The sequence below is a fragment of the Belonocnema kinseyi genome, chromosome 2, assembly GCF_010883055.1.
Source record: "Belonocnema kinseyi isolate 2016_QV_RU_SX_M_011 chromosome 2, B_treatae_v1, whole genome shotgun sequence".
Taxonomy (NCBI): domain Eukaryota; kingdom Metazoa; phylum Arthropoda; class Insecta; order Hymenoptera; family Cynipidae; genus Belonocnema; species Belonocnema kinseyi.
Genome location: NC_046658.1, coordinates 43563736 through 43576555, shown reverse-complemented (window position 1 = coordinate 43576555; position 12820 = coordinate 43563736). Strand labels below are relative to the sequence as shown.

Here is a 12820-nt window from a genome sequence, read left to right as displayed (position 1 = left end):
CTCTGTCAAATTTCATGTCACGTGATTCCAATTTGAATTTTTTTGTGGTTCCAAGTTTGAACAATGATTTTCTCGGAAATAAAACGGCGGGAAAAATGTACAACGTACTCTGAGTTTAGATTCAGATGAAATATTCGAAAATTATTTGATCTAAAATTGCGAAACAAAAAAAAGCACAAACTTAATTTTGATATAATTTATACCAGCGTTAGGAAATATTTTGGTAAATATCTACGTTATCTCTTATGGTAAGCCTTCAACAGATTGTATGAAACTTGACCTTACCGACTCTACTACAGTGAAAGGATGGCAATATATCGATGAAAGGTAAGCACTTCGTTTAGAGTAACCTGCCATATCAACAAAGGGTAACTAACTACTCACTGGATAAGAAACAAGTTTCAATAAAATAAAAATAAGTTTTTCTTTAAGAATACTCTTTATTGAATTAATAAAAAATGTCCTAAGAGTTATTTAGTAAGCATTGATCAATTGAAGATATGACAGAGTCGGTGGCACCACCAAACTAATGCTAGGAGAAAAATATTTCTCTCTGTCGATATCGACAATTTCTCATAATTCGTATTCAGTCGTTTAACATTTCGCCAAGTTTCACATCTACAAATGGTTAATTTGATTAAGTTTATCCAAGGGTAAATAAATGTGACTGTACTTTCTTATTTTTCATCATTCAGTTACATACAATTTAACATATTATTTTAAATCTTCAATATTTTGCATTTCAGGTTTAAATCTTTTTGAAATACTGAATGTTCGAAAACAGAAAAGATAGAACCATATTTATTTTACAAGACCAATCCAGGTAGTTTATTTTTTCAAGTACTGAAATTCTTGGATATTGCGTCAATAAATTACAGATACGCATAAGATTTGGCATCGAAGTATTTTCTTATTCTTAAAAAATTCACAAATTTGAAGATATCTAAAGCTATTTTTGTACGACAAAGGCTTAAAAAATTAGTTTCCCGATTGCATTACGCCCAGTGTCCAAATCACGTTACCCAATTGCTAGATTGTTTATTAGAATCCTTAATTCGTACAAATTGCTTTTTATAATTATATATCCTTAATCATTATACAAGGCTAATAAACTGTATGTACATAAGTAATTTATTAAACAGAGGCATACTGATACGGTGTAACCCGAGCAATATTAAATTATTGTGTATAGAGAGTAGCATTCTCAGAACAACCAGGAGGAGAAAATAATATTTGACACTCTACGTTAAAAGTTAAGAGGGAAATTGTATCCAAATGGCAAAGACATCCAACTGCTAATTACGAGACTCAATTACTCTTCGAACTCTAAAAAATATTATTTATTTCTCACTAGTTGTAGGAGGTGCTTGATACGTTTTTACTTGAAGGTTCATTCATCGTTGCATATATTTCTTCGATTCTATTTTAGTATTTGTTTTCTATTTTTAAATGCATTAAGTACAAGATCTTCTCTACAATATTATTTGAATACAGAATATTCATGAGACTGAAATTGAACCAACGATAAAAATATGTCAATCTAATTAATGATAGTGGTTACGTGACTATAATTAAATTAAACTAATAATGTCTTTGTTCGATTCTGAAATCACATTTAAAATGCATTTTTAGAAATTCACTTCCTACTAAGTCTAATGTTCATGTCACTTGAACAACGCTGAAATATTTGGAGCGTGACCAAGATGCACTTGAGATATGCGCCACAACATTCGTTCTTGAACATGCAGAATAGTATTCTGGTTAAAAAAATTCTTATAAATAGAATCTCACAAGCTATTGTGAAACTCCGTTGATTAATAAATCATTTTATATGAATTTATAGTCCCGTTACAAAAAGTTAAGTAGTTACTCAAGCTTTTAAATATGAAGAACATTTTATAAATATTATAAAACATTTTATCAGACCCTCTAATCTAATTTTTTGCATTAACAATACTTATTTTTTCCAACTCATTTTTACTAATTCTTTTGGAGGTGAGACTTGTTGCTGCAGCGACATACAGCATCACTTTATCGAGTTGCAATCAATTTCTAAATCTAAGTTTTTACCTCTAATTCGAGCTTATCGATAAACTCAACGAATTTAAATTATCCTTACACAAAAAGAATAAATATTGACAGGCAAGTTGAAACTAAATCCGTATTCAGAGTTCTTTTAAAAAGAAGTTTGATATGTACTTTGCTTCGAGTCGAGATCTTCGGAAGAAGAGTCCCTCGAATTCAGTCCAGAGAATTGATTTTTCTTCCATGTTCCACCGAGAAAGACTCTCCTTGATTTCTTCGTACGTTTCGGCGATATCCAGGTGAGTCTTTTGAGTTCTTCTAAATGAAGAAAAAGTTCTGATTCGGCATCTTCGATGCCAGTTGAATCATAAATCGGTAAGAACATAATGGCGAGATTGACACCACTATCGCTAGGATGTGCTTTAATTGATTCTACCCTTATGTGTCATGTAACTTATGCTGTCGGTGAGAAGTTTATCACGAGCGACGCGTCGCATCCGCGAACACATGGCTAAAAGGGTTCCTGCCATTATGCAAAGTAGACCACATCCTAGTCCGACGACTGTGCTGATGACGCTGGGCCGCAAACAGACTCTGTCTCCAGTTGAGTCATTTGAGCCTGCAATTTCATTAATTTCAATTAGACGACTAAAGATAAGGGTATATTGAAGAAAAATCAGGGTGGCCACCCAAGAGGCTTGCACAAACCACGAGGCCATTTTGCGGCGAATTTTCCCGTTTTTTTCTGTAATTTTTCGCGATTGTGTGGCACTATGTTGACCACCCTTCCCTTAAAAACCCTGCGGTTTATGGAAAGCCTCTTAGGCATTGAAAAAATTTCCGCTTTTTCCCGGGATACAAACATTATTCACGCTTACATACATTTTTTAACTCAAACCTTCAAAACTAAACAATTTATAATTTGGAGACTCAAAAAAATAATATTCATAAAATTACGACTCCCATGCGGAACTGTTCTAACTTTTTAGGAGTTTAGAATTAAAAATAACATTTTGTAATTCAAACCTTCAAAAATAAAGAATTTATAATTTGCAGTCTGAAAAAAAGAATATTCAAAAATTGAAGACTCTCACGCGGAACAATAATTCTAACTTTTTAACAGTTTAAAATTCGAAAATGAAAAATTCAAAATTAAACAATTTCAAACTCAAATGTTTAATATTAGACAAATTAAAATCTTACAAAATTAGCCTGCAAAAATAAAAATTTGTTAATTCGAGGCCTTTAAACTAAAAAAATAAATTTTAAAACTGAATTTACTTAAAATTAAAACATTGAATAGCGAATATTTTTACATTTGGGGTAACCTAAATTCTTTAAAATTATTCATACTCGATGACTGCATTCATTTCGTTATTCTAAAAGTTCACTAAAATCTGAAAAAAAAAAATTTTGTAAATCGGAAAAAACGAGTTTCTGTGCAAGTACATACCATCTTTTGAGACACGTACTTATTTTAAAGCAAATATTAAATAGCTTTCATTTATACTCTAATTTTGAACAATGTAAATGTAAAAAACCAGCCCCATGAATCGTCCCCACTTTTCTCTTTTCTTACGATCCGAGAGGAATTTTGGGTCAACCTAATCCAACAGATGGCTCCACAACAAGTAGGCCTGACTTTTGCATCCAATTGCATTAAGAAAAAGCAAAAATAATTAAAAACTTGATGCTGTTTGAAAATAAACAAAAAAAAAGATATATGAAAAAATAAGAGTAAATATTACTAATTATTTCGAAAGAGAAAAATCCATGAAAATATGTAGTTTAATATGAATAAAATGTAATTTTGAGATACATTTTGAAAGTAGTTCGAACTTCATATTTTTATGATTCATTTTGCTGATATTATTGATTTTATTATTTGCAGTCATTCGTCCAATAGCTTAAAACATTTCCAGTACAAAAAAATTCTCTGCGAAAGGGCAAAAATTTTTTATCTGTTCATCTAATTTGTTTACAAAAATTTAAATTGTTATATTTGATCACATATTATTAAATATTTATTATTTTAAGGAATACCTCAAGTCGTTCTGGCGATTGAAGGAAATTATAATTTGAAAAATCTCAAATTCTGATATTTTGCCACAAGAATTGTTTATGACAATAGTTATTATAAACTTTCAAATTATTTTCGTTATTAAATGTCATTCCTACATTAATATGAAGCATTTTTAGCAACAAAATTTTTTTTACCGCTAATAAGACTATTTGTAAATTTGTTCATAAAATTGATTTATAACAAATAAATGGATTAATAAACAAATTATTTGTATTCTATGAGTCCCTAAACATTCATTTAAGAAAATGTAAAGTTTTCCTAATCATTTATTAAAGCGTAAAAAATTGTTATATACAAAATTTTAATTTTCCCATACTTTGAGTCGAAAAATTATTAATAAACAAATAGAGGAGACAAAAGATCGAAGTGTCAAGATACATATAATTTAATAATATTTAATTTAAAATTCAAAAATCAAATCGCAAGAAAATTAAAGACTCTGGAGTTTTTTGAGTGAAAATGTGCATTTCCTCCAACTGTGCGTCATGAGTACAGTATAAGTTTGTTTATAGCGTTTAATAGCCTATAGTCTGTTTATTTTCGAAATAAGGTTTGCAATAATATAACTAACTATTTAATTCAAAATCTCCTTTAAATTAAAAATTTGAAATAAAATTATTAGGGGTTATATGCAGCAAGAAAAAAGCTTTCAAGATTAAGCAATAAATAAATTATTGAACTGTATAAATGTATATACGATGTTCGGTTCAATTGAAATAAATATATACACTCTATTAAATAATATTAAATCCATATTCTCATTTATCAGTGTTGACATTGATTTTTTACCAAATTATTCCCTCCAAATATTTTAATTAAAATTACCATTACTTTTTAAAAATACTTCCTTTAAAATTTGAAATTGCTAAGATTTTAAAGGTACAAAGATTCTTTACTTTGCAACTTAAGTTGCAGTCTTGCATATTTTAATTATTATTATATTTATATTGGATATATTTTTTATTAATTCTTCTGATCATGTATATGTTTTAAATAATTTTGTCATTAGCTAAATTATTCATTTTAACAATAAATAACTTTTTTCAACTAAAAAAAACAATACAATTAATAATATCAGCAAAATAAATCATAGAAGTATGAAGTTCGAACTGCTTTCAAAATATACCTCAAAATTAAATTTTATTTAAATTAAACTACATATTTTTATGACTTATTTTTTTTTTAATAATTATTAATAGTTACTCTTATTTTTACATTTTTTTTCAAACAACAACAAATTTTTAATTACTTTTTGTTTTTTCTTAATGCAAGTTAGTGAAAAAGTCAGACCTAATTTTTGTGGCATTTTTCCTCCGTATCGTAAGAAAACTACTACTACTACATACACATACACGGTCGAGGCAGGGGGCTGGTAAAGAGAAACAAACAATAAAAAGTTCCTTTGTTTCTAACGCTATTTTTAATTATTTAATATGTTGGACCTGAAGCTTTAAATTATGCAACAACTAAGGTTTTCAATTTAAAATATTCATAGCAGAATTTAAAGGATTTAATTTCCTGTTTTTATACGGTTCCCATGTAGTACGTCATAAATGAAAAGAAAACCTCGAAATTTTGAACGCGCCATAAATCCACACCAGATGTCTATTAAATTTATTAAGTTTCAACATGAAATTATCAAATTTTGAACGTTATACATTGAAAATCCTTTAACAATATATTAAGTCTTTCCCGGCTAAAAATCTTACTTATGATTGTGATCAATCATTGTCTTTCCGAAGTATAAAAATGTATGGTAACTGATACAATCTCATACTTTAAGTATATTCTAGATTAATCTAAAAAACCTATACCTCCTTCCTCACATTACTCCCCTCCTCACCGAGTGAGCCAGGCCTACCCCGAATCGGAAATGTTTTAATATTATAATAATGATAAAATTAGAATTGCTTCAAACTTTGAACACTCCCACTGGAATTGTAGCCACTTTAAAGAATTAAAAATAAACTCTTAAGCCTAGATTATTTCGTGTCGACGTATCCAAATAAAAAGGTTCTATCTCGGAGAAACCACATGAAAAGATACTAACTCGTGGAGACAAAATAAAAAGTCGCTAACTCGCATGACGTAAATCCCATATAAATTGTGTTGGCAACATCAGCCCCCTAAACGCTGAAGCACTTTTTCACTTGTAACTAAGAGCACTTTTTACATTCTCATCCTAATGAGAAGGTATTTGTTAGAGCTGAAAACTGTTTAGACCACTTTGTTTTATATTTGAAAATTCTTTCGACAGCTATTTATAGTAGACCAAAATACAAACTATTTATCTTCATGTTTTTTTTTTTTTTTTTTTTTTTGATAAAATAAAAATTATCAAAGTTATAGCATTTTCAAAATTAAAAAAACCAAAGGAAAATTAGAATTTGAAGCCAAACAAAGCGTGATAATGGAAAAAGTCAAGAGAAGAAAAACGTCAATTTTTCAAGGTCCTACAGGATTGTTTAAACAACTTTTTAAATTTTGTTAACAAAAAATAAAAAATTTAAATTTTTATCGCAAAAAATCTAAAAAAAGCAATAACTCCATATTGTGGTAAACAAAACAAGATACGAAAAGAGAAAAATTGTCAAAAATTGTGCGCCTAAAAAAGAATAACAATTTTTCAGGAATTACTTTTTTGTAGGATAATTAGTTTTGTTTTATTTTTAAAAAACAACATTGAAAATAAAAAAATATATATTCGAGTACAACGATACAATCTACGAAAGTAAGACAAAATTTATTCAACCAAAAAAAAATTACAAATTTGGTACGAATATTTTTTTGATAGGAAGCATAGTTTTTTTTAATCGTAAAAAACAAGATGCAAAATAAAAAAATATAAAAACACGGCAATATGAATAAGACTGTTTCAATTTCCATATATATTATGAATTGTAATGATATCAATTTATTAAAATGATACATGTTTCAGCGCAGCTACACCGAGAAACCTTTGCTGCAATATTTGCTAAAAATCAGACTAGATTTTACTATTTTTAGTTTGCAATGGAGGGACATAGGGGAACTTTTGTAATGTTTACTACTCCGAGTAGTAACGACATGCCGAACTACAAAATTCATTGGAATAAAATTAAAAAATGTTACATTTATTTCTACAGAAGATTGCAATATTTGCAAAGGACTATTAGTAGTAACGTGGAGAGAGACCAACGCACTGATTTAGTAAGCGACTTAGTAAAAATTATTGCAGTCAGATTTAGCAGACGAAAAAAATAAACCCAACATATGCCGCGTCGCGTTGAAGGTTACGATACGTATCAGTTTACATGAGCATACGACGTAAATGCAGACTTATTTATTATCGAATTTTGAACTCTTTTGCACTATTATATTTATTTAAATTGAAATTGTACACAGTACACACGATCATATATAGTTTATACATTATTATATACATGCAGGAATATTATATTACAAGCTGAAACAGAAAAATGTGATTAACGTGACGGTGGTGGGAATCGAACACGGGTCTCCAGCGCGGCAGGACGGCGATTTTCCATTCGGCTAAACTAGATAATGAGTTGCAGAAATTTATCGCTCTTATCAAGTAAATTCTAGCAGTCAAATTGACTTGCATTAAATTATTTATTAATTGTTCACAGTGATGGCATTTTTTAAATTCTAAGCAATATATCTTAACGCAACCAAATATCCTAATATCGAGGTTGAAAAATAATTTTTTTCTCTCTGTGGAAAATTTGTTTTTCAATTGTAACTTTTCGATTTATCCTAATGTATTTTAATAAAGTTTTTTGCATTAAACCAAATTGAGTGATTGATAAATTTAAGGACTTTCATTAGAGCATTGATCGGCTGTCATCGTTTATGCTAGGCTGCACTCGGTTCAACGCTAGACTCGCTTGCTGAGTCACTTACTAATATTCGAGAGGGATCTTCCAAATTTATCTTACTCCATAATACAAAAAAATAGAAAGTGTTATAGTATAATTCATATTCCTACAGACAATAGCAATTCCTCTTACAAATTTAGTCTTTTATGTTATTTTAGGTACTTATTACTTCTCCTCTTTTTATATAATTTAATTATGTCTCTACTAATTTATCCTATCTAGGATTTTACTATAAAAAATACTAAGACTTCGTATTATCAATAGGAAAATTTCATATAAAAATAGCATAGCCTACAATTATTGTATCAAAATATACGAATTATCGCCTTGGTCCCTCGATTATAACCTAATTTAGTAATTTTTCCTGTACAAAGTTTCTCAGTGTGAGAATAAAATTGAATGCAAAATAAAAAAAAAATATATATATATTAATGTAGTCACGATAAATACAATTTGTTCTTGATTTTGCAAAATATAAATACCCAATCCCAGACCGAGTTACATAAAAATGTATTGTATTTGATATAAACTTGTGGAACACAATGTAGAAAATTTGACATTTTGGTCAAAATCGAGTGCGGAGCACGAGATACGCGATGAGAATGTGTTCGGTAAAACCGAAAGAGCTTTAACAAAAGAGAGTTCGCAATCGCAAGATGATAGCTGTCGATTCACGGAGAAAAATAGATATTGAAAAGCAGATATTAAAAACTTGGATATTTAACCATAATATATAGATATTACGGCATACTATCTAATATCTTGTATTCATCATACAAAATATTAAAGGGCAATATCTGTTTATATTGAAAGTATAAAATATGCGATATTAACAGTTAATATCTAAGATATTAAAAAAGCTCAATTTTATCGGAGCAATGTCGCTGACGTGTGGCGTGGCGACAAAAGATTTTGTCTGTATCTTGAGCTTTCATCGTGTGTATTGTGGTTTTTCGGATGTCTATTGTACTAGTTTTGGTGTAAAATGGATTAAAAGTGTTTGGATACGTTCTAATTTTCTCAAAAAATTGAGGACTCAGCTACAGGCATCTTTCATATTAGCCTTGAACAGTGTGCTATCTGTTTAACACAAAAATCGCATTATTATGCAAAAAGGCGAATGCTTGAGGATTCGAATTTTCAAAACAGAGGATTACGATATTAACATTCTTTTGCATTTTATAGAAAATGGCATGCTCTACAGGTAAGTTTTGCACAATTAAAAATATTTCTTAAATATCTTTAATTCTGCCCTTTAATATGTTGGATATTGTCAGTTAAAATCTTCTTTTTAATATCTACGGATGCCCTACTTCAGTATCTAGATTTCTGTCCCTTAGTTAAATCGCTAAGATATTACCTATTAATGTCTAGATAGTCTGTGCTAACATCTATTTTTCTCCGTGTTGATTAATGTTTAGTCTTGAAATGTCTGTGCACGAATATGGGAGAAATGTGAAGGCCGAGCACGTATAGCGCGAGGTAAATAGAACATCGAGCGCGAAGCGCTAGAATTAACAATCGCGCGCCCTAGGCGCGCTCAAACTTGCGAGTGAAGCGAGCCGTGCATGCAGCGCGCGACGAGCATCTGCCCGCGCTGCGGGTAGATTTTTTATATTGTTTTTCCGATGGAGCCTTCTCATTTGGGCACGTCGTTATGATATTAAAACCTAGATATTTCTGTAATGAGAGAATTATACGTTTTGAAAGAAATTGATGAACTTACCAGTACGTGAAGAAGATGTCGTATTTTGGAAGAGCTCCGTATCAGCTTCACCTTCTTGTAATACTCGAAGTGATTGGAAGAGATTTACATTTTCTGATAAACTGGATGCTGGAGTTGATGGTCCAGAGATCATGTCTGCTACCGAGCGTTTGGCAACATTCTTAGCGTTTCTCCAATGGCATGGTTGACTCTGCAAGACAATTTACATATTATATGAAGTTATGAAGATAATATGTTTAATAAAATTTAGAAAATGGTTTGAATCTCAAGAACTAAGAAGTAAGTTTACTTATCTAGATGAGTTTTAAAAAAAAATTCAACAATTCTACATTCCTTAGTAACTTTTTCGCATCTTAAGCAGAAAGCAGGAATGAATTAACGAGAGAAAATATTGTTTAAAAGGTAAACTAATTTTAAAAATTACAATTTCAGAATAAAAATTTCCAAAAACCACTATTTTGGTGTATTGGGATTTGAATCTACACTCTTCAAAAATGCTTTAAAAATCCATCAAAATTACCCTATTTTCAGTGAAAGAATACCTACTTTGTTCAATCCGAAGCAATAATTTGTTAAAAAATTAGTTTGAAAGATGAATAAATATTAATAACGTCTATATAATTTCGTATTAAGATATGTAAAACGTAAATTTTTTTTAAAAAAGTATCAGCATTAAACAATAAAAAGTACCCAATCCTCTTACAACCACTTTCTTTCAATAAATAGTTTATAACTAAACAAAAAATAACTTTGATGATCTAATACTGCTGAGCGTAGTTTTTTTGGGGCATTCTTGCATCTATTTTGATTATTATTTTCGAATAAATACAACATTGATGCTGCAAAACCATGCTTTAAGGCCACTTTCTTTTTGTGGCTCTATGCAATTAATTAGACTGCTCTCGTTTTAAATTAATCCAAAAATAATTATTGTTATTTTCAATTCTAATAGTTAACTAGTATTGAAGTTGAGTTCCATTTCCACTATTTTGGTACATTATTTTTTCGCTGAAATGTGATAAAATTTAACATTTCACTATTCCTATAAATATATTAAAGATTGTCTACGAAAAATGGAGGCAGGGTGGCTTAGATGGTAACATGCTTGAACTTATATCGATTACTCATGCGCGGATCCAGAAAAGGGCTTTTGGGAGGGAGGGCCATCCAATAATTTCCTACTCCCTTCAATCTTAAGGGGGATTTTAATAATAATTTAAAATTTATTTCTTCGCTTTGAATTTTTATTATAAATTATATAAATATATTAATGATGAATGTTACAAAAATAATCAACAAATGTTCAAATAGAAACCATATTTTTATATTTACAAGCTGCATCTTGTATATCATGGTATGATTATTAATCAATCAGCATAATATATTCATAATATGTACTAAGTGTAGCATAAAATATAAAAAGATTATTTGCAAACATACAAATTTAGGCGTATATTTCCTCTTTTTCCGATATTTATATTCCCGGTTCAAATCTCGACTAAGGAAGATTTATCAACCCCATTTTTAGCTTGTTCAGGGCAAACGTTACCAGAAATTCCGTAACCACAGACTTTGCCCAATTATAAATGCACATCATCATTTTTACTCTTCTAAATTGAAGAATGACTCAACACATTTCTAAATTTTCACAATTATATCATTTTATGAAATTTTAAGTTAGAAACATTAAAAATTGAAAGATTACAAATTGTTCAATTGAACACTTCATAAATTAGAAAGTAAATTATTTTAATTTTAAGTTGCAAATGAATAATTGTTTAATTTTTATTTATACATCATAGTTTGTTTTGACATATTTTTTAATAAAAATAACTCAAAATGTTCCTGGGGACCTTAAAACAATTTTTATTATCTTGAAACCTTTCAAAATCCTTAAAACCCTACATAATTTTATTTCAAAATCTTCCAAAACCTACATTTTATTTTACATTTTTTTGATTGTTTACAATGTATTTAAAATTTTATTTTAACTTTTAAATATCTTTCAAAATGATTCGATTTTTCAAATTAAAATGTTAATAAATTCTGCGAAAAAATGCCTTCAAATCTTAGGAATTACTATTTTTACAGTTTTGGAAATCTTTTACAATCTTTTTAAATATCCTCCTGCAATTATTTTTTCAAAATAAATTTTTTTATCAATTTTCCAAGAAATCTTAAGAATCAGATCTTATTGATTCAAATGGATGTACCACCGAATTTGTAACATCACTATCCAATTCAGAGCATCACTGTCGATTTGAAATAATTCATTATTGTTTCATTGCATATTCATTTTAATCAGTAGTATCTTCTTTTGACCGAGTGCGAAAACATTATTACTTAGAAATATAATTATTTTAAGTTAGAGCAATTAAAATTATTATTGTAATGATCAAAGTTTAAATTGAGCCCTCACAAATTTCATTGAATTAAGGCTTTCTGTTTCAAATAATTCAGTTTCAAAGCGTTCTTAATTTAAAAAATTCAAATTGAATTCGTTAAAAGCGGCATATTTTTGAATGAAACAACAAATAGTTTCTAAAATTTCATTTGGAAGCTTACATTTGATAAACTATTAAGACTTTCGAATTGAAACAGTTCAAAGTTTAACGTAAAAATCTTTAAATTCTTTCATTTTAACAGATTTAGAATCAGCCTATAAAATCAATAATCATTATTGTTCAATTTCGAAAACACGAACTACAGTTAAATTTCAAATATCACTGATTAATTTATATTTACAATGTGCCCTTAAAAATGAAGATATGAAATGAAAAAATTTGATAATAAAGAATTTAAGATTGGATAGATTTTTCTTTTAAAAACTTGTAAAAATCCCGGTCAGAAAATAAATTTACTGTCATTTTCCGGTCTCAAAGAATTCCTAGTCATTTCCTGGTGTCCCGGTTCAGCGGCCAACTTGGTTTATGATATTTCAGAATATAATTATGATCCTCGAATGATAATAAGTATTTCGTGCTTGGTAGCTTAATAATTTTTCTTAACAGAAATAATTGAAATATAATAGATCAATAATTCCGATTTTGAAGACTTTTAATTAGATTTCTATGCAATACAGTAAGCACATTTTAATGTTTTTGAAAA

The 12820-nt window shown here is 28.9% G+C and overlaps 1 protein-coding gene across 4 annotated transcripts in view; it reads right to left on the bottom strand.

Annotated features, from left to right (window-relative positions):
- Window positions 1–426: 426 nt before the first annotated feature.
- The window catches only part of LOC117167687, a 179145-nt gene continuing 166751 nt past the window's right edge, over window positions 427–12820 (bottom strand). For all 4 annotated transcript variants that reach the window (XM_033352809.1, XM_033352810.1, XM_033352807.1 and 1 more), the window contains 2 exons: window positions 9713–9902; window positions 427–2644 (listed from right to left, as the gene is read on the bottom strand). In XM_033352809.1, coding sequence (XP_033208700.1) covers window positions 2448–2644; window positions 9713–9902 — 387 coding nt within the window. In that variant the 3' untranslated portion in view covers window positions 427–2447. The remainder of the gene's footprint in view (window positions 2645–9712; window positions 9903–12820) is intronic.